The sequence below is a fragment of the Leuresthes tenuis genome, unplaced genomic scaffold (assembly GCF_036924035.1).
Source record: "Leuresthes tenuis unplaced genomic scaffold, fLeuTen1.0.hap1 SCAF_6, whole genome shotgun sequence".
Lineage (NCBI taxonomy): Eukaryota > Metazoa > Chordata > Actinopteri > Atheriniformes > Atherinopsidae > Leuresthes > Leuresthes tenuis.
This window is the reverse complement of record NW_027325360.1, coordinates 8,094,986-8,122,715: the sequence shown is the minus strand read 5'-3', so window position 1 is coordinate 8,122,715 and position 27,730 is coordinate 8,094,986. Positions and strand designations below refer to the sequence as shown.

Sequence of the window (27,730 nt, the reverse complement as noted above, 5' to 3'; positions counted from 1 at the left end):
GAGCTCCCCTTTCTCCTTAATCTGTGTTGAATCAATACCCCTACTGTAATAGAGCCTCCCAATCCTAGTCACTTGCTTCACTGCCACTCTGCATACTGCCACAAAGGGCCAAGTCACATCATGTGATGGCCTCTTTCACACAAGGCTCTGGGACTGGAAAGGAGATCATATTCAGGGAAAGGGGGAGGCATGCAGGCTAAAGGTGAATGAGATCAGTGGGAATTGCACAGCTGAACTTTTTTATTTCTATTATTTTGTAGCTGAAGGTAATATGAATAGCACTGGTGAGACTGATTTGTGTGACACCTTAAGTAGGACTCACAAAATGTCTTCTTGCATATTTGTTTTACCCTAAATTAATGGCAACAGCCCACTTGAAAACACACAATTTGTGCTCTGTGTTCACTCACAGTTTGCATGATGACACATAAGGAGTCTCACTGAAAGAAATTTTACAAAGTTAATAAATCTGGTTTCTTTATTGATTTAGATTTGAATAATACTCTTTTCTGTATAGAGCAGTGTAATTATCTTAAATCCGGAGAGGGAAACCGGAGCGGATGTTGCTTCACATGTATAGTGACATATGGTGAAGTCATCTGGCTGAAAGAGGTAAGCAAAAAAGCCTCAATGGACCACCGTTTAGTTTCCTGTTTTCCTTCAAATCCAAACATGTGAGGGGCTGGGTGTTCTCATCCTTGAATATTCACCTGTGAAATAAAGTCTTTTAATTCCTTTGTATAGTATAGCTACGTACAAGATGCAAGTTAGGCATACTGCTGTAAGCCGTATGTTTGAACAGAACTGGCTGACAGGCTGGTGCATGCTGTGGTGTACCTTCCACTCTTCTGTAAACCTGCAGCCAGCAACTGAAGATGTCGAGCGACAGATGAGGTGAAACAGCGGTGCAGTTTGTTATGCCACCTTCAGTCGGTGACTTCACCAAACCTTTAATAATCATCTTTCTCTCTCTCCCTGCATCTCTCTTCTTGTGGTTTTCCGCCTCCTCATACATTTTATTTTCCGTACATCTCTCTGGGTAATAATCTGGACATTTTACACTGCCCTTTCTGTTGCTCTCCGACATCTTTCATTTGTGCTTCTCTTCAGTTGTACCATTTCATTTTCTCACAGTTTCTCAATTCTACTTCAGATCGGACTCTACGCTTATTGTCACAGAAGAGTGTGACACATTCAGTTTCTCCCTGCTTTGTCAGTCCAGATTTGAATCATCGCTGCTCTTTCTTTCCTCACCTCCATTTGTGCTCTTCTCTCTGCCTTACTTACCTCCACAACATCTGTGTTGTTAGCTTCTACTATGACCGTACAATTTTATTTCACGCACCCATATAATCTCCCTGTATCGTCATTCTTTATCCAAATTGTCTATATCTAATGTAACAGATTTTATCACTTAGAAATCAGCATCCTTGTCTTTGTGAGGATGCGTGTTTAGTGGCACTTGACTTTCATTATATTCCCTTTTTAATTACTCCACCTTTTTCTCTCACTTTTGTAGTTCTTCCTCTTCTTCTACAGCAATCCATCACCCATCACCATCTGGACCTTCAGTTTGTCTTCGTCTTTCTCTCTTTCTTTGTCTACCTGCTTCTAGTCTCGGTGAGTCGAGGCCAGTCTGACGATGTCTGGGCTCGGCAGAAAAACATGATGTCATTTCTTTCAGCGCCGGCAGGCAGGGACCGCCGCTATCTCACTACAAATTTACAGGATGCTGCTTCATTTTAAGACGGACTGCCTCAATTACACTGTGTGGACCATCTAAGCTGCATAGATCTCATCTCAAGTCTTTGACTTTCATCTGCAGCATTAGGTTGTATAGCAGGAATTTGTGTGTTTCTTTTCCAAGAGAAAGAAAGAAAGAAAAGCAGCATTTAGTCGTATGTAACACAGAACACTATGACCCGTCTTTTGTACATTTGGATACTTTTCTTTAACGACCTTCTGATAGCTGATTGAGTCATCTCATCTTCTCGTGCAACGTGAAGACACCGTCACCACACTTCTGACGGGAGAATGTGTGAATGTGTGTCCTGACATGACAAGACTGGAGTAAGAAAGCTTTCCCCAGTAGTGTAACTTATTGTACAGTATCTCTTTGTGACATACTGTACAATGACAGTGAGCAATGATCAGCTCTGTGTCAACACAAGTAAAAGCAAATTTTTAATCATGGAATTGAAGCCCCCCCCACCTTCCACAATTGTATCCCTCTGGAACGATTTTTTTCGAAACTGCTGCATTGACCCATCTCTTTGTTTCTAACTCTCAAATTTTAATGGTGTAACCTGGAAATAAAACATTCAGCTGGATTCATACAGCTCCCATAACAGTTAGGTCACCGCACGTTAAAAGAGACAATACGCGAGTGTAAGACTTAAAAATAACGAATAACTCAAACAACACGCAGCCTGTTCCAGGTCAATATGAAGACGGTGCAGATAGTTTGAGACCCGACAGCAGAGAGGACTCACAATTAAAGCCAGTGGGTCAGGGATGGGTGAACACATACATATACAAACGCACGCTTACACACAACATCACAACTACTTTCTAGCTACTAGAGCTGGTTTCCATGACAACAGACGGGGAGAGAGAAGGAGGGAGAGAAAGAGAGACATAAAAACAAAGCAATGGAGCATTTCACCCCCTTCAAGTCGGAGTATTGACTCACATCTGAGAATGATGTATTATCAAATGCAGGAGGGGAAGAAAATAAAGGTGGGGGGGCTGAAGGGAGGGTGTGGTAATGGAAAGCGTAGTAAAGAGAGAGAAAACAAAGGGAGAGCAGTGAATGAACGTAAAAACAGCGGTGTAATCTGTGGCAAAGAAAAACAGACACAGATCCAGACAAAGTGAAAAACCCAAAGAGGAACTAATGAAAGCAAAAACTGAATAAACAGCAAATGGGTGGAAAAGGGATTTAAGTTCAGATCTGCTTTCACACAGCGTGTAACAACATCACTTTGTCTGAGCATGTGTTGAGGCATCACACACAAACTCTGCTGTATACCAAACACAATCACAGGCAGGTTTTCACAGAGACGAGGAAAAGAGTTCTCCACATCAACACTGAGATTCTGGTGTTCTGACAGATAACGTGTAGTCTATGTTTTGCCTTTTAAAAGCAATGCAACTTGCAAGGGGACGAGCTCCACAAATGAATGATAAAAGCAGCACATAGAAATCTCAGAAAAATATAACTTAAGAATAAAGCGTTCGATTTGACCTTACCAGCGAGGCAGACTTTATGGTGGCAAAGCGACCCTGGTTTTTGTAGTTTTGGGCCTGGCTGCTCTTGTCTGAAGAGGCTGGCCTGTGATCTCTGTGGATCCCATCGTCCCAGTTATATTGATGGTCCTGCGTGGATCACAAAAAGAAGAAAAGATATATAACTTATAACTTAACATATAAATTATTTTGGGTGTAGTGCACTTTAATAATTCAGATAAAATAGGGATTGAGCAAAAGTGAAGGTGAAAACTCTGCTGTTTGATTACAGATTTGAACTCACTACAAACTATGCAAACATTGAAATGCTTCGTCATAAGTCTGAGTTTCACTGATTTCACTCAAGCGATTTCCAAATTTCAAAGAAATCTTTTTCTCAAACTATATCACCTGTAATCTTTAAAAAAAATTAAACGTATAGACTCAATGGAACATTTTCAGTCGCCAGGGGACCAAAGGGTTGATTCATGTGAGGAGGGAACTTCATCAGCATCTCAAAACAATATGTGTCACTTTCAACTGTTCTCAGCTCAGCCCCTGAACTCGGAACAACACCCTGGCTGTCAGCTCATTACGTGACAACCTTATTCATGCACTGTCAAAACACAAAGAGCAATTGAAGAAGGAGAATGACAGAAGTGACAGCCCTCTCCTCATCGATTTTTAAGTACTACAAGATATACTGTTGTGTTGACCTGTGTGTAGTGACTGAGAGTGTGTGCACGTGTAAATGGGGAATCTGTGAGGAGCATGTGTGTTGCCTGTTGACATGCATGCACAGTCTTTGTTCTCAAAGTGTGAACGGTGTCAGTGATGAACTTGAAGCAATCTGCAAACAGTGAGGACTGTGTCAATGGTTTCCATGGTTTCAAGGGGGAGGGGATTTAGCATACTCTTGAAAACAGAGAGACCTCAGAAATTAAGTGATCGTACTGTTAACATAGCATTTGACTATGCTTACTGTTTATCACTACAGCTTAATGGAACTATGAGAAAAGTGTTGCAACTGCAGGTATCAGTGGGAAGGTACAAGAATCTCTAACTCTAATAAAACTAATTCTGGGGCCTGGGCGTCTGTGCCTTATTCTAAAAGTGTAAACGTGTGTAGTTGAAGACGTATGTAGAATGACGGTCAGTGTTAACTCACTGAAGCATTTCAGCCCATGTCATCGAATTTAAAATGCACACAGTGGAAAAACAAGTTTTGGGCGAGGTAACTCCCTGACCTTTACCTTCTTGGTGTGTGCAGAGGAGTCCAGGGTGCTGCTGTAGTCCTGGGGGTGCATCATGGTCATGTCGGAGCAGCTGTCATCCAGCACCTCCTGCATGCTGTTCACACTGCTGCTCTGGCTACCTGTGCTGACCGAGGTGCTGGGGATGGAGTGGTTGCTGCCCAGGCTGTTCATCTTACAGCTGGCTGCCTCACTGTCCTGCAGGTGAACACGTCCCATGCGACATATTTTTAGACAAATGTGCATTTAAAAGTTACACAACTAAATCCCGAATCAGCTCCCACTGCTCTCACCTACTTATAATCATAACAAATTCACCTTAACACAGTGGACATAATCAGAGCATTATTCATGGTAAATAACCTTTTGAAGCTAATTGAGCTAAGTTTTAAACAATAACATTGCACATGAAAACATAAAGCTAAGCATGGAACAGGAGGGTTTCTCAGGGTGTCATATTGCAGTGAGGTATGGTGGCTGCTCTGGTCAGCATCACGTGGTGTAGGATGACACTATTGTGGCTAAGACCTGTCCATGCCCGTTCATTTTACCTTAGGCCTGGTCAGTAGAGGCTTTTTATCTCAGTGTCAGGCTGCAGAAGGAAGATTCCCGTTTGATGTGATCTCAACGTCTTGGACTGCTATAAGCAGCCATTAACTGCATTTCTGGGGTTTTTTGGCCCTCGTTAAATCCCAGACAGTGAAAAGGGATAGTTTGGATAAAAGTGTGATATCTGGCATATCCCTTTTTGAGATTGTTTGGCTTTTTTGACATTACTTCAGATAAGTTATCCTGTCCTGACCTTTTGTGTGAGATTCTAAACTGGGCTGTAGTTAGAAAACATTTATAAAGTTTGCGAAAAATTATGTGAAAAAGACCCTGACTGGTGGACTGAAGATTCCCTGAAATTTGATTTGAACTACTTCGGAATATTTTGACTGACAAACACCACAGCGTAAATAATCTGTGCGTCAACAGATCATCAGCTTATAAATGCTGTGTGTAAGCTGTGCCTGCCCACCGAAACTATGCGATTAGAACTTCTCTCTTTATCACCAACAACTCTCCTTTTGTCTGCGGTTATACAGTTTTGTAAATGCTTCTGTTTGACATAGAAGTTTACGTATGTCATCTCAAAACCCAGACTTAACTTTAAGCGAAAACTAGCGCATAAATAAAGTTGAACAGATTCAAACTTTTCATCTCTTTTAAATTTTTTTCTTCTTTTGACCATTAATCCAGTAAAAACTAATTTTCTTTAACAGTCTGACTCCTTTCTTTAAGCCCGACATCGTCCTTTTTCCTCCCACCTCTTCCTCTTCCTGGCTTTCTCCCATGGGCCCATTGTGTTTCTCCTGGTAGAGAATCTTCTTCATCTTGCGGTACTGCAGATTGTCCAGCTCACGGACTGCATCCTTGGTCCTCTGGATGAGGTCAATGAGAATGCGCGGTGAGCGATCCCGACGCACAAAATCATGCTGCACAGGAAAACAAAAGTCATTCGTTAGTAACTCAGGTCAGACATTAAACAAAATATTTGAAGGTACTCTTTAAATTGCCAATTCACAAAATTAACTGCATTTCTCTTGCTTCCTAAAGAGTTTTAACCTTAAACTACTATATATGCCAATCAATTTGATTGAGACTACTAAAAGACTACAAAAGACAAAAAAAAGGTTGGAATGCTGCAGATTTAAATTATGGAGATTACCTACACAGCTGCATGACCTTAAAGTTTCCAGGTAGAAAAGTGCTCATCTTTGAAGATCTTAGAAGTAATTCAGAGTTTAGGGCAGCATTGTCATCAACGTTCAGTGTTTCTATATTTTTGTGAGCACCATAACTATCACTAGAGGGCGCCTGTAGGTTGTTTAACCTATCCTGGGAGTTTCAGCATGCCACATCTTCTACTACTCTGATCTGAGAAAGGTTGGCTTTAACAAAAAATGATAAATACTCAGAATCCTTTTAATTTTAGTTTTTAAATAAATTTGTCTCGGCACCAAGTTATTGACAACAGTGATTCAAAAGCTGCTGAATAATCAGCTGACGGCAAATATTTTAGTCTGAGAATGTCCTTTTTTATTTTCTACCTTGTTCATTTGTTTGTTTGAATGAATAATTTACTATTTTGTTGCAAGAAAAAAAAGCATTAGAGAATAAAAGTGAAAAAAAAAAAGGTTTCAACCTTAATTAAGTCATATTCCTTATACCTGTGCAACAATATACAAACGATCAGATTAACACTTTTGCTGAATGAGGATTTCATTCACAATTTCTTTTCAATCTTGGTAAATCTTCCACTTCCAAACTGAAGAACTCTAATGTGATCCGATGGATGTGTCATTTGGCGGCGGTTAGGGCAGTATGTAATTATTTATTTTTCCTTACATAATGACTTGGTCATAGCAGGTAGATTGGTTGAGAAAGAGGAGATGTGTCCACTTATTTTTTGTAAGCGCATTCTTTCTTTTTTCTTTTTTTTAGAAACTGTTTCAACATTATGAATTAAATAAAGAAAAAGAATAAACTAGAGCAAACAAAAGAATGGATTTTTCTCACCAACGCTTCCACCCACTATGCCCCACACACACACACATTCACACCTCCTCTGAGTCACTCTCATTCATAAAATATTGAGTGCGTTAATGGCTGAATTGTATGCAACCTGAGGGTACAAGAATAGAATATACGGCCTGCGTTAAAAAGTACGTTTTTTTGTTTTATTTTTAGCTCCCCTCTCTCACTGCACACCTTCCTCTCAATGTGACAGATGCTGGTGTAATGGGTTAGTCAGGACACATGGGAGTGACATCACACTCTGAAAATAGAGATGAGAGTGATTTGTCCCGTTTTTTGATGGACCTACATCCGAATGTGGGTGGTTGGCCACCCATTTCCCTTCAACCAGGGAAAACTTATTTCTCAGATTCTCTCTCTCTAAAGTGTTGGTGTTGAGAGGACAAAACAGCTTTTCTACAGCACCTAAAGTCCCTCCTCCATATGAACCCTGTGAAATCACTTGCCGTAATAATCCAGCCACAGAGATTTACTGTGTAAGGTATCATCAGTCGGTGGTGTTAAAAGCATCTCAACACATGTTAACTCTTTGCACCTTCATACCTGTACAGAGAAGTTTATCTAATCAAACAAATGACCAAACACCATTTTCCAAGGCAAACGATGAACTTTCAAATGACCCAATAACTCTAAAGTAAAAAACAGGGTTCTCTGCATATCGTCAGCAGAATACACCAGAACCAGGAGAGTCTAAGCTCAAGAACAGTGAATAAAGAGAGCGGATGCTCTGATTAAATTCACAGCACTTAATTATGCAAACAGATCAATGTTTTGACCCTCCTGCTTCTTTATAAGAAACAAAAAGGTTTGAAACTCTGTATTACATATTTCATCCAAGAAAACGATTCAGAGGTTTCAAAGTGGATTTGTTATTTCATATATGTTCTTTCCCCCCAACTTTGGACAAAGTTAGGCTGGTTAACCTTAACTAAGCAGCTGTATATTAACCTTGACGACAAATGCAATATTCTCATATTACATTTAGCAACTAATGAACTGAAAATCATCTATCAACAATTACAGATGGATTTATTTTTTTCTATTTGGGTCACTTATAAAGTAAAAATATTAAACATTAACTGGATTATTGCTGTTTTTCTGTTTTACATTATGGTAAATTATATTCTTTGAATACATCCTCTTGCATTGGAGACATTTGAGGTAAGTTAATTGAGTTATAGGATCTAAAAACATCCAAAGCCAAACGACACACAATGCTATTTATATTTTTGTTTAAAAACAATTTCTGCTTCAGAGAAATTCTCTGCTGCTGCTTAAACTATAAGGTCACTGAGCGGTCATGATTTTTAAAATTAATGACTCTCAGTGAGATATACAAGGAGAGAAACTATTTCACCTGAAGCCAGAAATCATATAGCTCAAGGCCCACAGATTGGTGACCTGATTTTCTCTTTTAAAGAGCTTGGAGGGGTGTGTGCCTGTGCATGTTCTGTTAAAGGAAGAGTTAGTGTTTTCATGTCTGAGAAGAGATAGTAGGGTATTAATCATAAACTAACCCCCCAACCTCCCCCCCATGTCCTTCACTATAAAACGGGCCCTTCAACACTGATCCAAAGTCTGTTTGGTACTTATCCCTCTTTTCTTTTTCTAGCCAGGATTTGGGTCAGGGGTGTTGGGATAAGTGAGCCGCAAACATAACCTCAATCCTATCCAGACAACAGTTCACAATTCTGCATTTAACCTCTGCCTGGCCTCCCACCTTTCCCTCATCCCCACACCTAAAGTGAAACAGGTGTCAAAAATCTTGGACAAGAATTGCACCGTTGAGCGTGATCACCAAGGACATAAAACGCTTAGCAGCTCAATAGGATTACCTGCAGGTCACAAAAACAAAAAGATAAACTCTGCAACTACAGGGAAACTCACTGAACATTCATGGATTATCAGGGGATATGTTCATTGAGTTTCTAGGAGTCAATCAGCAGCAGCTATGAAATTGTTCTTATAGAGACTAACTTGCACGGTAGTTTTAGCTTGGAGGTCCAAACTTGACCTGAGAAATAATGAGTAAAAACTTCCACTTTTAAGATACATTTATCTCTTACTCTTTGTCCATCTATTTTGGCTTTTGGAGAGCCAACTATCACACATATAAAGGAAAAAGCAGCCAAACGGTTAAGGCACCCGTCATGAAATTTATGGTGTCAAAGCCAGCTTTTTCTTCTTTTTTTTTGGGCTTCCCTCCCTCATTTCCTGTCTTCTCCACCATCTGACCACCATATAAAAGCATAACGTCCCTCCAAAATACAAGACAGACTTCCAAACCCATCCAAATAACAAAAATAAAATTCTTGAAAGCTTCCAATTGTAGGGCTGGGTACTGAACTTCGGTTCTTCTAAGGCACCGACCGAAATGCTTCAGTAGTACCGAGTATCATAACATGCCTCGTCTTTCGGTGCCAAGTTTCGGAACCCAGAGATTAATCACGTGATCAAGAACTGATCATGCTACCCTCGATTGGCATGCAGGAAAATGTGGTTACGCCCACAGACGGGGTTCACATGTATCTGCGTCGGGAACTGTAGTTTTGTGCATGTGTCGTCGAACCGTTAAACACTCCCACCGAGGTCTAAAGCGGGGCTCCATTTCAACAAGATTGATGCCAATAGTGCGCGATGCAACATATGCCAAAAAGTCACCGCTGCTAAGGCCAGCAACACAACTAATTTAATTTAACAAAATCAATTTAAGAGCAGAAAGTTGCTCTGTGTTTTACTGCAAGAAGGTCGGACTGCAACCATCCTCCTCTCAGCATTCAAGTCAGCCTGTGGACGCTACAATTATGCCCCCGAGCGGCATAATTCAAAATCTCCACCACTGGACTCTGCTTCATCTAAGAGTACCGAGGACGGCGCAGTGTGTGGGATTTTAACAGGTAAGTTAATGTTCAGCAAATTCCGGCAGTAATCTTACTGTTACTGCAACTTAATACGTGCAAAAAACAGACATGTTGATGTTTCTGAAGAAAAACTGCTAAGTGAAAAGTATCTTCAGTATGTAGGATAGCATGTAGGCACCAACCTGTCACTTGTTTGCAACTGTTTTGCACTGGAAATTATTTGATGTTAATTTCTTCTGTAAGAAAACAGCTTGGATTGGAAAAATACTGAGCTGAAAAATAAAACTGAAGATTTGTACTGTTATGTGTAATTTCCTTTTTGTTAGAATTGATATTATAAAATTGGTATTGAAAAAAGAATCGCTCAGGAACAGGTATTGAAGAAGGTATCTGTATTGGTACCAGTATCGAAAAATTTTGATTGATACCCAGCCCTATCCAATTGTAAAGAATTTTTCTGCATACTAAAGTGCCAAATATACAGAATGAAAAATGCACATATAATGGACAGAAATAACATTAAACTTGGAAGCAGCAAACATATATAAGTTTATGGAGTTACTGGAGAGCATGGCTACAAAGTACAGCACAGGAAGTAAGGCAAAAATAATAAGCAACTCTCAGCAGGGTGCTTGATTCCTGTGCTTGAAGAAGACACTGTGTATATGCGTGCGTATTTGGGAGCTGTGGGTGGATGGGAGTGACTCATCCTTATGGCTCAGGGACTGACTGACACAGGAAGTGAGGTCACAGCTGGAAGGATAACAGAGGGAGCCCACTCACTCGTAGCAGCTCCCCTGACGAGGGTCTTTCCTGAGGAATTTTCAGTAGGCAGTAGTCAACAAAGCTTCGGAAGATGTCAGACCTGGGCAGAGGGGATAATGGGATGTAGGTTAATAATTGTTCTCACTCAAACATTTAAAAACAGAAAACACAAAGCTGAAATAGTAATGAGTGAATAGAAATAGGCCTCTCTCAGACCCAGCTACTGTACCGTCAAATTAATGATTTATGCTTACAGAGGAGTAATCTCTTGTGTAGTGCTGTGTTTACTATATCACTCACTTAAACCAGAAAAAAACAAGACCCACATACGGATTATGTAAATATGTGGAGCAACAAAAAATTAAGGCCAGTGTAACTGTGGAACTCTGATCTAAAAATATGGCCAAGCACATTAAAGTATAAAATACCACTGGTTTGGATTTTAGAGATTAAGTAGCCTTCAATGCTTTGTAGGACTTGAATAAAATCAATATGCACATTCAGACTCATTTTTGGGTCAGTATGTGCAAAAGCTTAACACCGACCACTCCTCTCTCTGCGGCTGACCCTTGTCTGTGAGGGCACTTGTATGACATGCCAGCGTGTACACAGTGTGGTCTTGTGTTTGTGTACTGAGCACTATTGAGCTAATGTCTCTACTAGTTTTATCTGGCGTGATGTTGTTCATGCCTCAGGCTCCTGGAGCTCTTCCAAAAATACCATAATCATGTGCAGTCCCACACAATCACCCACCTCAGCATTATGCTAAATACACTCATTTTACAACAGGTGTTTTCTCTGCACGCAAGAAGCAAATTTGGACTAATTTTCAGTTTTTCTGAAGGTAAAGTGTAACTTTCAGCTCTGCAGCTCCAGACAGCTACTGCAACATAATGTAAGGAACTAACATCTGCACGATTGCATGCCTAGGATCTTACATACTTAACTTTCAGGCCATGATATGAGGTTAATATTTGATGAGTGCCTTTTCCCTTATGACAACTGCACCTCACTGTCACTCACCATTGTGCCGGAATATTTATTGCCTCACTTAGTTCTTTCTTGTAACCTTTTACAGTCTTTCTTTGCCAGTTTAGAGAACCTACTTCACTGTGCATACAGTACTGTGTAAAACCCTCTATATCACCCTTTATATATTTAGTTCAAAAGAGCGAGACTTTCTTTAAATGTTTTGAAGTGGTCTTGAGTAACAGTTCTTCAGGCTTTCAAAACGTATTTTACCCGTTTTCAATCCAATCCTTTGATTTTTTTTTGTTAGTTTGTTTGGTAAGCTTCTTTAGACAGACCTATTAGACCTCAAAAAGGCACCTAACTCAAGGTCTGGACCAGTGTCCTGTCTATGCATCATAGATAACTTAGCCAAGGTCCAGTTTTAAATTCAGTTTTAGCATTTGTGTTGTTAACTTAGAAAATTGTCAAATATAACTGTTATGTAGATAGGAGGAAGGGAGAAAATAAAAAATACAATAAAATATAAAAAAAACAGCCTCAGAAAAACATTTGTAATCTTTGGTGAAGAAGGACAGATCTATAACTCACCACTCATTTGACTGCAGCGTGGGAGAATCGTTCTGTGCTATGTGGTATAAGGCACTCATGGCATTCATGTTAAACAACGGTGGTTTACGTTCCGCTGCCATAAGAAAAGAGGCAAGAGATACAAAGAGTTATTTTAGTACCAAAGTATGAAATATGATCATTCAGCTTCTCCTTTATTGAGGCAGAGGAACTGATGAGCACATAGAAGATGGAAGCTGTATGTTTCAAATCTGTCCGTTTCATGTATTCATTTCAAATCAGCTTAAATCGATTTAATTTCTGAATGTTTAGACCAATCATTGCTTTCTCACCTAGTTCAATACAGGTGATCCCGAGGGACCAGACGTCAGCTTTCCCTTCGTACTGACCCTCATCCATGGCTAAAATCACTTCTGGGGCCATCCTGGGGACAGAAAAACACAACCACACACACACACACACAGACTTTATTAAGTATGGAGGAAAATCCATGAAAATGTTATAATCTGCTAAGCTTCTCAGAGCTTTTTAAGACTCTGGTATGCTGTGATAGCAGCTCAGTTTTTGGAATGTGTTTCTATAAACGCAGCGTGTGACAACTTTTGTGTGTCTGACAAATGGTCCAGCTGTTTAAGTGATGTATTCATTTATCATCAAAGCTGGCAAGGGTGTGAGAGTAAATATTTCAGTGGGTCAAGTAGGGCTGATTATTTTATATAGAGAAACAGGAGGGACGGGATGGCTTTAGCCAGCGTTAACATATGAAAGATTTACTTTCCTAGGCGATAAATCTAAAACCTTTGGCAGACAGTGGATGTGTAACACAGTTAACCCCAGCTATTGATGTGTTATTTTTTTGCCATTCAGACACAAGAATGGTGCATTCAGGGCTCACAAGATGTGCAAGAAGGAGATCCACTGCTTGCAAGCAGCAGATGTTTGAAATAAATAAATGAATGAAGCCATTTCACAGATTGCACCAATGATGACCTTCATGTGGCCCACAGTGTTTTCTCACAGTGAAATAAATCATTAAAAAAAAAACACAATTCATTACTTATTATTGTAACTTTTATGTTGAAACCAACATATTTTATTAATGAGACATGTGATCCACATGTAAAACTGCCATCACATCTGTGTGATAAAAGTGCACGATTCCCATGTTTTGGGTTGTGTCAAAAAGTATAAAAATTCACAAATACCAGACAGTAAGTTCCCCACAACACTGTCCGAAGCTCACAGTCACACAGGATATTTAACAATTTACTTTGTCAAAGATCATGTTGATATTCTTAGAAGCTGAAGTCATGCCCTGTAATCTGTATCGTGTCTTATGCTCTGCATACTGACCAGTAGGGTGTTCCGACAAAAGAGTTGGCAGGTGAGGCAATAGAAGCGGAGCCAAAGTCGGCCATTTTGACTTGACCGAGCTCAGTCAGCAAGATGTTACCAGCTTTCACATCTCTGTGAAGGAAGAGGGACAACAGAAGAGTGACCACAAATTATTGTTCTTCTCAATTTTGACAAACCAAACCCCAATGGTGCGTATTTATGGAACATCACGTTGGTTTTTTTTATCAACATGATGAATTCTCAAAATATCTGCTATGAAAATCCCGATGACCTTGAGAAGTGAAAAGCATCAAGGTGTCGACACTATTATCAAATCTTTCTGGCACAAAAGTTAATATTGCGGACACCTGTGATGGAGAAGAAGGGTTGTAAAGTCCTAACTGTGATATTCAAGAGGGATTACAGACATGAGGTTTTATAGTTTGAATTCCACTCTCTGCAATAAAAGGGAGAGTGTCTTAACTGATCTTATCATATTTCTTTTAATGGAACACTGCCTGTTCCTGACGAGAAATATTCAAAGCAAGAATCAACTCACCTGTGAATCATATTATGGGAATGTAGGTAAGCCAGTCCTAGCAAGGCACCGTGGGTAATGGCAGCAATTTCCATCTCTTGGAGTGGTTTCTTATGAACTTGGGAAAAACAAGTGCAGTGGAAATCAGTTACATCGAAGGCTTGAATATCAATGACAACCATAAACAAAAAGGAAAGCTCTACATAAAAAGGTATGTGTCTGTGATATGAATAACATGTAAACAGTTGGGTCCCTGTGAACTGTTGCTACATCAGTGAGAGTATGTGCCAAGGTAAAAGGTCACAGCAGAGATATGAGTGAGAAATTTCACAAAGGGTAAAGTCCTGAAAACAGTCAACTGTTGTGACGATGTACTCTACATCAGCCATGAGTACACACAAAGGTGCTTAAAATAACACAGAGGTTTCATGTCTGAAACGTTTAGAGGGTCAACAGTTTAGGAGATTCAAGCTTTGAAAACTGGATGTTCACTGGCATTTACAAAAGTTGTTGGTTATAAAGAAAATCAAAGATTTACTCTTTTCAATCTGTGGTTTAATATGAAGTGGTTTTAGAAAATGCACCAGATTACAAAGTTAAAAAACAGCTACAAGTGACTGGATTCATTGTCTTATCTTCTTTTGGTTGTAATGGACGGAGCCTTAGCTGGGATTCAAAACAAAGATCAATTATGCAATAACAATAAGCAATAACAATAGGAAAAAACCTGAGAACATGAACTCTTATGAGTTTCAAAGGAGAACTACAACCATCTCATGGCAACAGCTCCTTGTTTGTCCAGTGTATTTAGCATAGCTGTGTGTCAGCTCACAGAACATATGAATTCCACAAAGTTTCACCTCATTAACCTCGTGTTTTGTTTTTGAAATAGATAATGACTGACACCCAAAAACTAACAAACACAAAATTATCTTTTAATCTGTGCACATATCAAACATCAGTTTATATACTTACCCTCTAGTAAATCTGATGCAGAGCCCAGGCAGTACTCCATTACCAGCTGAAACAGGAATAAAAACTGAATAAGTAATGACTCAGATGATAAGCAATGCAACTATCCTAGGTGCAAAAAATTCAAGTTGGAGAATGCTGGTGAAGCTAATTCCTGTCTCAAACTGAGATATAGCCAAAAGACAGCAATGGAGATAGTATTAATTACAGCATCTGCAGAGATGGAGTAGCAAACAGTGAGAAAATGCACAGAGGGACACGATAAGAAATAAAAACAAAGAAGAAAACAATCAGGCAGAGAGAGGGAAAGACACCGTAACAAAGTTGCCTTAAGAAAAGAGAGGCGATGAAACCAAAGAAAACATGGAGGAAGGACCCACTGACCCAGGCAGTGTTGTCTTTCAAGTAGCAGCCTTTGTACTCAATCGTGTTTGGGTGTCGCAGCTGTCCCAAAAACTTGACTTCCTTAATGATGTCCTGCCATTTCTGCCAAAACAAATTCACACACAGATGGTTAACAAACTACAATCACAGTAACACTTGTTGTGACTTTGATAGCAATGGGTCAGCTGTCCTCACCATTCACACAGGTATTATTTCTGTGCCGTATCTTTTACTAACGTGTACTTACGGACAGGAAAGTTTCATGGCACTGCACCAACATAAGTAAAGGAACTCAAAGACTAGCTCTCTGTCTGAGTTAGATCGAAGAGGTCTAAGAATATCAAGCAAAATCCTTCACACAAAACCATCCCTCGCTGGTTTATAAAAAGAGTCTACAAAACCACAGAGAAGAGGGCTAGAGTTCAGCGGCAGCATGAGCTGTGATCACGTGCTTCCTAAAATACTAAAAAATATAGAGACAATTTCCTTGACTTGGGCTTGTTCCAAGCTTTGCTTCTGGTAGTAAATAATTATTTTCACCTCATTTTTCTTCCTTGAGACATTAACAAATTCACTAGTCTGCATCAAGCTTTTTGCGAAATAGCAGTGAGAGTGGTGCTGCTTCAGCATTTTGAGCTACAGCCTAACATGGTGCAAATAAACTCTGTCTGGCTGTGGCCTTGCTAAATGCCGACTTGAGCCTGAGCTTTTTTTATGATATGGTTAGAAAAACCCAGCTGCCAAACTGTGGAGAACATCTCATGTGCGCTCACATGTGTGTGATTTCTTTCTTACTTCGGTAGTCTGTTTTCCATTATAGGACATCTTTTTGATGGCCACCACCTCGTTGGAGTAGGAGTTCCGTGCCTGTAAGCGACAAAAGGAAGATATCATATTAACTTGGAGTCAACCACAGCAAAAACACATAATAATCCTCTTTATCTGTCTATCTACCCATCTATGTTTTTTAAGAGCAGCGTAACTAGTTGTTTTCTATTGAAATGTTATTTATGAACATTAAAAGGGAGTCACATAAAGCTAGAGAAAATAAAAGACATTTTTGGACACAGTACTGCACAACATTACAAGAGAAAAGATACAGCAGGAAATATTTAATGAATTCAAAAACAAGTGACCTTTCCTGACCAGATAAATCTGATGCATCCTAAAGAACGCACAAAGTGAAACATCACATTTGAATCTTAGCAAATTTCCACCTCATAATAGAACTAACCTACGAAAACTGGTGAAGCCTGCAGGTAAGTGCTGCATGGTTCTCCTGTAGCTATTGTAAAGTGTGATTGAGCTGTCAGTCCACATGCTCATGTAAAACCTGTGGCGTTAACCTTGGAAGCATTTGGCCTCAGGGATAGCGATGCTGAAGCTCAGGATAAGCCATCATCTCAGCTTCATCCCACACATAAATGGGAATTTTGTGTTGACATTCAAATGGAATTACAGTACCAACAGGCAGCAGTTTTATTCCCACTTGACTATATTGTTGATTATTTTGATCCCTGTGATTGCCTGTCAGTTCATACCAGTATTTTCCTCTGTAGCAGGTCACAACTAGATGGTTTGGAGATAGCAGCAAAAAAGATCATGTAGCACTAAAATATTGAAATGCATCCAGGCTAATTGTCACTACAGGATAAGAGGAGGGACAGCAAATCAGAAATTAGAAATGTCAAATCCATCCCGGATACATAGTAATAGGGCTGTGTTTAAAGCCCCTTAGCAAAGGTCTGCATTTTTTTTGAAAGGCAACCCTAACACTTCTAAAATGTGGTTCATCCTTAATATTTATACCCATAAACTACAAAGATTAGGTATGTTAACAATGCTTCAGTATATCTTGCTTTTTCGTTTCGCATCATTTCAAGGATTCTTTATATCAATATAATTACTAAAGATTACTAAAGATTTTTGAAGAGAATGTATAAATCTATCCAGAAGAAAAAGCTTCAGTGCGAACCACATATACGAAAGCTGCTCAAGCAAACGGCCAGCAGCGCACAAGCGGTAATGCAGACAGCAAAAGTGTGTCAGTGAGCACAGCACTGGCATCAGGGCAGGATTAGACCAACACTGGAGCCTGATAGCCACACAGACAAGGGCACCGGGGCAACTCGTGACTGATGTATCGGCTATGTGCATGTGTGTGTGTGTGTGTGTGTGTGTGTGTGTGAGGGAGAGAGACTGTGTGTGAGATTGACATGGGATAGAAGGGGGTAATGAAGCCCTGGCAGTCAAGAAAATCCCATCCCTCTGTCAACCTCTCTGGTTTTCTATACCAACAGAACAGCTGTTTTATGGGGAGGAAGCTAATTGCCCCCAGCCGTACATCTGGAGTAGAGGAGAGGAAACAAGAGGATAGAAACAGAAAGTATAGGAAAAATAAAGTAATATCAGGGAAATTAAGCGTTCCTTACAGATAATGAGATTATTATGAGAGGCTACAAAGGCACCATTGAGCCTCTTAAAGAGCCATCATGTGGCAAAGTGCATGACCCAATAAAGGACTATGTAAGGTAACTCGCTAATAAACTGAAGCACATTAATAACTGTCATGTAGGACAGGGTACAAAGTGCTAATATATGATCCAGCACTTGATCTACTCGAGCTAAATGAACAGCCCATAATTTCCACCAACTGCATTATTGCTGCATTCCCATGGTCAAGCTACATTTTATGAAAGACAACAGAGATTTTATCTCAACAGAGAAGACTTCAGAGAAAATTTATAAAAAGTTACAGTCCAGTATAGTTTCAACCTGAGTTTAAAACCAATTTCAATTACACAAGAACCCTCTATGTCACGGAAAAGTACACAAAATTGTGAAATGGCACTTACAAAATAGACAGCCCCAAAGCTGCCATGTCCGATTTCGTGCAGGTCACAGAAGACGTCTTCTGGATCATCTTTGAAGAAGAGGTCGGCCAGCTCAGGGTCCTTCGGCACCCCTTTCCGTGTGGACGACGGCATTATGGGCTGGACATGGGCTAGGCGTCGGGGACCACACTCGCATACACGCTACCACTACCACCACCAGATGTCCACAATGGCCCCGGCATTGGCCAGCTAGACCTGAGAAAAAGAATCAAGTCAGGATGAGAGATTATTTACCAATCATATGTTTATCACACCACACTTGCATAGTCAAGACTGGTTTAGTCTCCATAAAATGTTGGATCAACTTTAATCACAATGACTCACACACATAACTTTGTTTGATCCATGGCAGTTTTACAGTTTGAAGTATCCATATGTATACAGTACTGTGTAAAAGTCTTAAACCACCCCTAATTTCTTTACATTTTTCTTCCAGACTTTCTTGTAATCATTTGAAAGCTGTCTTGAGCAATAGTTCTCTCAGATTTTTCTGAATGCATTTCAAAGTTTTTCTTAGGCCTGACAATAGGTGGAAAAACTGGACAATGTCCAGTCTTTGTACCCATTTTGTTTATGAAGTGAGTTATAAGTCACTTAACAATCGCTTATAAATCATTCAAGCTTATAAAAGGCACCTAATTCATGAGATGAACCAGTGTTGTGTCTACAAATAACAGACAACTTAGAATCTTTAAGCACTTTGTTGCTAACAGCCTGTCAGAAAGACTTACAAATAAATAAAGACAACACAGTTTGACAGACATGAACTAATATTTCTGTACCAATAAGACTGATTCTAAAAGAGCTATTTGCTGAAAACTTGACATTTCTCAGCATGGTGTGCAGTGTGTCTACAATTTGAAGAGACTGAACAAGTGGACAAAAGAAGAAGTGTCAGGCCTAAAAAAAACTCCACAGCAGATGAACAGTGTCTGAAAGTGATGTCTTTAAGAAATAAGACAAAATTCAGCAAAGTCCTGAGAGATGCATCTGGACCTTCACTGGAGCCTCATCAGAAATGCCCTCCATGGAAGGGTGGCTGTCAAGAAGCCGTTCTTAAGGAAGGGAAACAGGCAGAAAAGGCTGAGCTATGCCAAATCACACAAGAAGTGGACTGAAAATCAGTGCCAACAGGTCTTATGGAGGGATGAATCCTCCCCAGAGTCCGGACCTCAACATCACTTTTACACCATACAATAAATAAACATGTGTGTCTGTATTATGTGTTGAACACTTTTTTAATTGATTGCTTTTTTGTGTCTCACTGGCAGTTGGGATGTGATAAGAAGGGGGGAAAAACCCCCACTCATGATGACAAACGGACAGTCTAGTCATAATGTTCATCCAAGTCTAAATCACACCTTAGTTCACATCCACACACACACACACACGCACGCTAGACAGCTGAAGCTGAGTCACCAATGCATCACTTCCACATGCTCACTGTGTAACAGTTGTGCATGTGTGTGCAGACATATACACTCATGCTAAATGTTATGTATCACAAGGCTGCAGCCAGGCCGTCAAGCGTGTACGCATCCTGGACACCCTGCTCCAGTTAGCTTCATTGCACATGGAGAACACACATTCACACGCCATCTCTCAGATTGCTCTCTTTCTTTTTTTCTCTACCATGAAATCTCTGTGCACATCAGCCAGATGTAGCAAGTAAATCTGGCTCCAAAAGCCAGCACCACACAGAGAAAGTTAACACAGACAGAGGCAGCAAGACACGCAGGCCAAGACACTAAGCATCAGCATCATCCAAATCCCCTGCTCTTAAAAGGGATCCTAGGCATCACACCCAATCCAAAAATATCAGTGTTAAAGGCAAAGTTCTGTACTCTGTTCAATAGAACCAAATGCACAAAGATGGCAGCCTCAAGGTTGTAACTTTTATATTTATATTTGCAAAAAGTGTCTAGAAAACAAACTATGTTTGTTAAAAATCAAACTGAATGCAGACCGTCAAGCGATGTTTTTGAGCAAACGAGACATTTTAAAAAGTATCCAAGAGCTGTTGGTACCATCAAGGGAAACATCACCCATTCCTCTACACAAAAGCCCTTTCAAGAATTTCTGCAGTGCACACATGTTAAAAGCTTACAATATATCGACTGATGTTTGTCCTCTATAAATGTAAATGGGAAATCTTGAGCATTCTGAATTCATATAAGGCCTGGTTATAGGACAACGGAGTGGCATGTAGGCCAAGAAAAGCTGGAGAATGAGACGAATGCTGCTTTTCATGAGTCCTGAACCACATGAAACCCTCCTACCTTTCACTAAACTCTTGTGACAACTCAGCATTGGGAAAGTTAGTTGTGCTGTTGCTGTTAATACAAGAAAAATAAATAAATAAAAATTACCCCACCACACACACAAAAACAAAAATAAAACTTAAGGAAATTTATCGTTGATTTTCTTCAACAAATGACCTTTTTTTAAGGTAAAATATCACATAAGCAGGCTGGTTGAGACTGGTTAAAGTGGCTTTTCTGAGAAGCAGGAAACCCTTGGCTGAGCATGCCTATGATGGGGGTGATGAATGATGAATGATCTGTGTACAGTACAGCAGTTTATAATGTGAATACAACCAGGAGCCTGCAGAGCATTCTACTGGGTTTATTCTCCAAAACCAAGGAGTAAAAGAACACCCCAAATTGTCCTATGTGTTTACAATGTTTGTACTTACATGTGTGTGTATCTGTGCATGTTTGTGTGGGTATTAATTACTTCATTGTGTGCACATCTGTTGTCAAGCTATGAATATACAATATGAACCAGTGTGTTACTCCGTATTTTTCTGTGTCTTTTGGTTGCATCAGCTCGCCTGTCTCTCATCTTTCCTGCTCGAGCTTCCCAGACAGCGATTCACAACCCTCCATCTCAACTCTTTCCCCATCAGATACACACTAACATCCCAACTGCACAAAGAATGCACTCAGGCTGTAGTATGACCGCCTTCCCAGAAATTAAGACGAGAAGGAAAAGGTTACCAAATAAAGAAAAACAAGTTTAAGGAAAGACAAAGTAAGGAAATCAAAGAGAGAAATCTGTGAAAGCAGCAGCTTTTCCCCGTGAGCGAGCTTTGAAAACAGATCTAACAAGAAACAACAGAAGGATAAAAGACAGAAATGGAGAACGTGAACACGCAAATCATGTGATCACTAGATACTGCACACCTCTCGCTCATGCGTTTCCTCTCCTACTCATCCTTTTTTTCCCCTCTCATAAGATGAAGTGATGCAACTTGGCAAAAACAGGTTGTAACACATGGGGGCTTGGTAGAGCTGCTAGTGGTCTGAGTGTGTGTATGTGTGCCGTTACTGTGGATCTATGAATGGTATTGTTCTGAGAAAGCTGATTAGGCAAATGACTTAAACAGATTAAATACTGTGGTGCGTGTGAGTTCTTTATTACATGTGCACTGTCACACAACTGCATGACACTGTCTGTACAGTACAGGCGTACAGGAGTGTGTATGTGTGTGAATAATTAACATTTTGCTGGGACACACAAGTGACTCTCCTTTAAACATCATATACTCTGTGCATCATGGAGCCCCATTTTGTTTTTACAATGACTAATTGACGGGCCAGCGATTGCTACGAGACCAACTCCACTGAGCTCGTGGACATATTTCTGTGCCATGGGAAATTTAAACTGGACCTCACATCGTCTCCTCTCTGCCATTTATACACAAGAACTGAAAACATAGCACAACAACAATTCTTTGCTGCGTTTTGTTTGACACTGATTCCAACAGAGGTGCAGAATCTTTCCTTATTCTACTTTGTAAGTTTCCGGCAGCAAAAAAAACTTTGCACAACATTTAAAACTCAATCCAGGTCATCTAAGGTTGTGTTTCATGGACAAATTTTGACTCTGAAAATAAGTCAAAACTTCCATTTTGGTTTGAAAAGACCAAACAGATAATACGGTAAAGAGAAAACTATCTGATAATATGTTGTGCATTTGCCTTTCTGGATAATATGGATCCCAGAAAATGTCCCATTGAAACCCATCTGATCCTTCTAATCTTTAAGATCCTTTAGTTCTATCAAACATTGTGTTTTCGTTTCTCTTTCCCCTTTAATCGCTCATTGCTTTAAAAGCAAAGTCTTTGATATGGGAGAAAATTAGTGTGTGTGCATATACAGTATTAATGCATATGAAAGTATGAGCATTAATATTCATGTGTATGAGTGTACAGTGTAGACAGAAATATTTGTCCCAATCCACCAGAAAAGAGAGATAAAAAGCTCACAAGTGTCTATATTGCATGTGTAGGTCAGCATGTGTGCATCAGATTGTGTGTGCGTGTGTTTGTATAGTCAGGGGGTTTATCAGCTTACTGGTTCCCCTCCCAGCTTTAGATAGGAACAGGAATTAGACAGACTGTGGGAATTCTTACTGGGATTCAAATCACCAGCTCTAATCAGAAACTGAGAAAAAAACAAAACAAAAGAAGAAGTAAATCCACCAAACTGTGCACTGAAACAGACTGTGAGGGCAGTGTGTGCTGGTGTGAAAAAGAGGGAGAATGAGAATTACGTAATAATCCAGATCCCTTAACTCCTATCATGACGTTATACAGAGCAGGCTTAGAGCTTTGAGGGTGTGTGTGTGTGTACAAATGCACACATGTACTGAGAGAGCAAGAAAGTCTGAACTGCAAAAAAAACTGTAGCTCAGTAATCCTGTTTAATAAATGCATGTAGAAAAACTAATGTAAGCAGATAGTCTCTCATCTCACAAGAAGGCAAAGTCCTCAGAGAGTACTGCATGCGTGTGTGTGTGCGTGACGTGGGATGCTTGTGTGTGCAGGGTTCTTGCGTCACATTAAATGGGCCAACCTTTTTAGTGTATGAATAATATAAAATCTTTTTTAAATGCACAGCGTCACGTTGTATGCCGATTAAAAGGCGACTTTAAAAGAGACAAGTGTGATGTAGTTTTTCTTTTCAATCCCTGCAGAAAAGATCTGAGACCGATCCTGCCTCGCTCGCTCCCACTCACTGAGAATAAGGATCCGTATATCTGTACACAGGTTCACATGCATAGAAGCAATTAGGAGTTCGACTTGGTCATTTAAATGGACCACGGTCCTTGTCCCAGAATGCATGCAAGTGAGGGAAGTGAGTTTTGACAGCGGCCGCAGTAGAAGAAACACTCAAGACATTCTGCTACTTCTAACTTTGTGAAGGAGATCACCACACAGGTAAATATAGCTGAAATATAGCAGCATGTTGGTTAGTATGGGTAATTTTTTAAGTGAGGTATGAAATTAGTAAAATACCATTCATACCAATAAAATCTAATGCCATCTGCGTGTCCCATGAAGCTGTTCCTGTTATAGAGGACTTCAGTGAAGCAGAGCAACAGTGAGTTGACACACTGTGTTCATTTCAAAAGCGTTTAGCCATGAGCGGCTTTATTGGGAATTCAGCTATATTGATATATACTGACCTCTTAGTATTTAAAACAACAAGATGTACACCACTACCCCACCGACGGATTGACGGTATAGAAAATGGATGGATGGAAGGCGTACACCATCCTTTGTGACGGTTCTTTATCGATGTTGGTTTCCTCTTCTGTGTACTCGACAGAAACTTGATTTGACCCCCAATCACATTATATAGGTGTGTGTGTTAGTCCGGCTTTGAGAGCTTAGATTTCCTATCATGTTTATATGCATCTTCAAGGTCTGATTTTGGTCTCACAAACACGATAATTTGTCATTTTTCTAGTGTAATCTACACGTGTTCACTGACCCATTCTCAGTTTAATTTGAATGTCAATTGTCCACCTGGCACCACAGATATTTCTTTGATTTTGGGTGAACTGCTGCTTTTAAATTCAGTCAAATTTCATTCCGTTTCAGAATTAAATCTAAATCTTAAAGAAAAAAAGGGCAGGATGTGCAAGGTCTGTCACTTCTTTTGGCGTTCGATTATTCTAATAATATATCAAATATGTTCATTTTTCATTTAATCCTCAGCAGTTTCACTTCAGGCCATATGATTCACAGTTCTTCTACAGAGAGAACAAAGACATCAGATATTGCATCATGCTCTGGGCATTGTGGGCTGCTAGGACTTTTAGCATGTCACCTCACTCAAAGTTCAGAAAGTTCCATCTCTGACAAAACTTGCCAGTGATTCTATTATTTGCCAGTCTGAACCTCTCAGGCTCATACATTTGAAATTAAACCTCATCTTGCCTGGAGAGTCTTTCTGTAACCCAAATTGTTTCCCTTTACCACACCCAATCGCTACAAGCTCTTTTCCCAATCAGGGTGTGACTCAGCAGGATGAGTTGCCCACGGCACAGAATGTACACTTTCACACAAGCCAGACTTTCAATCACATCAAACATTTGCTGTGGGCTCTCTGTTAAATGATGACAAGTTGCTGCCAGATTTACGTTATTGCCCAATTCACAAAAGATTTCAAACCACAAACAAACCTCAGGCTTTCTTCAATCAGTGCAGCTTAGAGGTGCTCAAGCACAACAACTATTTCTCTGGAATGGAAGAAAGATATTTCACAACAAAACAGAACATAGCCAAGTGTTCTGTAAACACAAGAAAAATATAGCATAAAAGCAGCACTTTAAAATCAAAAGTCACTCACTCTTGTAGAAACTAACAGTGATGTGTCAGTGCTATTACATTTTGGCACAACATTGGTAGCTCGAGAAAGAAATGGTGTAGGTCAGATGAACTTTGCCTTGATGCTAGTGTGCTGCAATTCAATATGACACAGGGCTGGTTAACTGTTTGTACATCAGAGAGCCAGGAGGGCAGTGACCTTTCAGTCCGAGGCAAAATAACCCAACTTACAGGTGGTTGGTGCCTGTGCTTTTTATCTAACTGTAGCTTGAAGAGTATTTCTGTACACACACACACACACACACATATATATACACAAATATATTTACATTAAAAAAAAAACCCAACATACTTTAACAATGAACTCAGAGCAGAAAACATCCCAGAATCAGACAATGTGTGTAAATGACCTGTTAGAAATGTTTAAAGAGGGTGTCGTGCTGGCCTCGGTCCTGCTCTCCGTCTCCTTTTTCTCTCTCCTTATTGTAAAATCAGAATTAATGATTTGCCAGCCTCCATCGCAACTGGAATAATGCTGTACCTGCAGTGAGAGAGAAGAGGAAACCAAAAAAAGGGTTAGAATGCTGGGTTACGATTCATCAGGTGCATGTAAGTTAAACACATGAAGTGGCACAGCCATGTTATAGTGTGACTAAAAGGTGAAATTACAAGCATCTTTCAATGATTAGCCGGACAAATGAACATTTTTGATCATGCTGAAGCACTTAATGCAATCATCTTTGACAATTATTCTATGATTTCATCTAAATCTAAAAGTAAACTAAAACTTAAAGACTCTGCAGCCCAGTGGCACCAATGATCGTCTACTTGAGTTAGTGACTGATTAGGAATCCTGTAATTACCCACATGAAAAAAAAAATGTTGTTTTCCCATTCCTTCTTACTGAGACATTTCCAAAACACAAGACTCTACAGCCTGAAAAGCATCTGGACTGCATATTATACATTTTATACAATGTTCTCCAGCACAGAGGGCTGTTGCTCAGCTCATAAAGCGAGGGAGGAGAGTGAGGAAGGTGAGCAAACAGAGGGAAAGCTTTCAAATTTCTTCAAAAGAGCAGATGGTGGAATGACTCAACAGGCAATGAAAATCTCTTTAATAATTGTCAGTTATTATCGTCTCAGCAACGCGAGGATCCACTGTGATGATCCCTTATTTCATCAGCCTCGGGAGAGGCAGTCAACCTCCATAAGACAACAAGAAAGTTCAGAGGAAATGTGATCATATAAGCATCAATGCTCGGTCATCTTAGTCAGCTGCTAATAAATGGTATCTGCTGCTTTTCTACACCTGCTTGTTTTTTTTGTTTTGTTCATTTTAAATCAAGGGCCATAAAGACCCAGATGTGCTGCACCAGAGTGCTCCAAGTAAATGTGTTGGCAGTTTGCAGCCAAACAGTCTTTCAAATCTTTCAAATCCATAAGTTCAAGGACACAAAAATCTGGACAAACACAACTTTCAACATACACAAAGGCAGGCACAAACAGTATTTCTCTTCATCACACTCAGTATTTTTTACACAAACGTCAAATCTGAGAGCTGTTCTGACATAAGATCCCACCCCCCAAAAAAACACTGAATCAGACTAAAATGCCTTCTTTCCTCCTCTTCTCTCAACAAGTCACTTCTTACCCCCATCTTTTGCCCTCTCAGTTAAACCCACAAGCCTCTCCCTCCCTCCTTGTGATGGTGCCTGGTAGCAGATCGGGTTCTAAGAGAAAACCGCACTCAATAATAAAACAGAGAAAGAGGATGGATGGATGAGAGAACAGGGATAAAAATGTATTGTGCCCCTTCTGAGTGTCTTTGAATGATTTATAACACAAACTGACGCTTGCATGAGCCTCTGGGAAAGTTGTGGTTACCCTCCTCCTCCTCACTCTACACCCTGCTTGGCATTTATGATCAGCCAGTGATGCAAAGATTAGGAATAAATGTAGCAGTTGGAATTCATTGTGTGTCTTTTATTCAACTCCATCTTTAGAATGTCTTAAAATTAAATTTGATCTTATTCTTAAAAGATCACTCTGAACATACAGCCTATACACTTACACATGTTCTCATCCAATGGCTTCAATTAGAGACAAAAAAATCTATCAAATGTCGAATAATTAGTTGTCAAGTATTTGATTCATCAAATTATGGCCTATCAGTTAGAAGAGCCTTATTTCAGAGACGTGGACTAGTAAGACGGCCCTGTCTGCAACTATTGAAACAGCAAAGTAAAAAAGAAAAAGCAGAAACAGAAGTTTCGCAGAATGACTTTCAGCACAGCTGGGGCAGCAGGTTTTTTTCTTTTTTTAGGAGGTTAAGAGGCATGTCATGAACAACCGCAGAAACAAAGGGTTGCTGAGATTGAGAATTCAGTGCCTGCGTGTATGCAAGTTGTGGTGATGGAGGAAAAAAGAATAGGCCAGGAGGCCAGATGACGATGCAAAATCTGTTAAGCACATCCAAAAAGTGAGCGAAAACAGTAAAGACAGGAAAGGAGATGATAGAAAAAGAAGTATGAGACACAGAAGGGATGAGCAATTTTTTTTTACAAAAATAGGATCATTGCATATCAAATTACAGGAGAGATAGGGAAATGTAGATAAATACAAAAAAAGAGCAGACAGTGATGAATAGCATGAGAACTTCCTGTCAATAAAACCCTCAACTGAATAGTGCTCACTGTGCTTTACTCACACCTGTTAGTAGAAACAGGTCATTTTGGAGAAATTCTAGTTCTATTAAGTAAT

General features: G+C 39.8%; 2 protein-coding genes across 4 annotated transcripts in view; one reads left to right on the top strand and one right to left on the bottom strand.

The window, feature by feature from the left end:
* The window catches only part of hspb8 (heat shock protein b8), a 480,000-nt gene that overhangs the window by 242,440 nt on the left and 209,830 nt on the right, over window positions 1-27,730 (top strand). The gene's annotated exons all lie outside the window — the stretch shown is intronic.
* Window positions 1-27,730, bottom strand: part of taok3a (TAO kinase 3a) — a 58,182-nt gene that overhangs the window by 9,537 nt on the left and 20,915 nt on the right. For all 3 annotated transcript variants that reach the window (XM_072387410.1, XM_072387411.1, XM_072387412.1), the window contains exons 2-14: window positions 25,379-25,509; window positions 18,311-18,544; window positions 16,251-16,322; window positions 15,456-15,557; window positions 15,075-15,120; window positions 14,121-14,217; window positions 13,580-13,693; window positions 12,559-12,650; window positions 12,248-12,341; window positions 10,706-10,787; window positions 5,792-5,959; window positions 4,482-4,679; window positions 3,253-3,378 (exon numbers count right to left, since the gene is read on the bottom strand). In XM_072387410.1, the coding sequence (XP_072243511.1) occupies window positions 3,253-3,378; window positions 4,482-4,679; window positions 5,792-5,959; window positions 10,706-10,787; window positions 12,248-12,341; window positions 12,559-12,650; window positions 13,580-13,693; window positions 14,121-14,217; window positions 15,075-15,120; window positions 15,456-15,557; window positions 16,251-16,322; window positions 18,311-18,442 (1,323 nt within the window). In that variant the 5' untranslated portion in view covers window positions 18,443-18,544; window positions 25,379-25,509. The remainder of the gene's footprint in view (window positions 1-3,252; window positions 3,379-4,481; window positions 4,680-5,791; window positions 5,960-10,705; window positions 10,788-12,247; window positions 12,342-12,558; window positions 12,651-13,579; window positions 13,694-14,120; window positions 14,218-15,074; window positions 15,121-15,455; window positions 15,558-16,250; window positions 16,323-18,310; window positions 18,545-25,378; window positions 25,510-27,730) is intronic.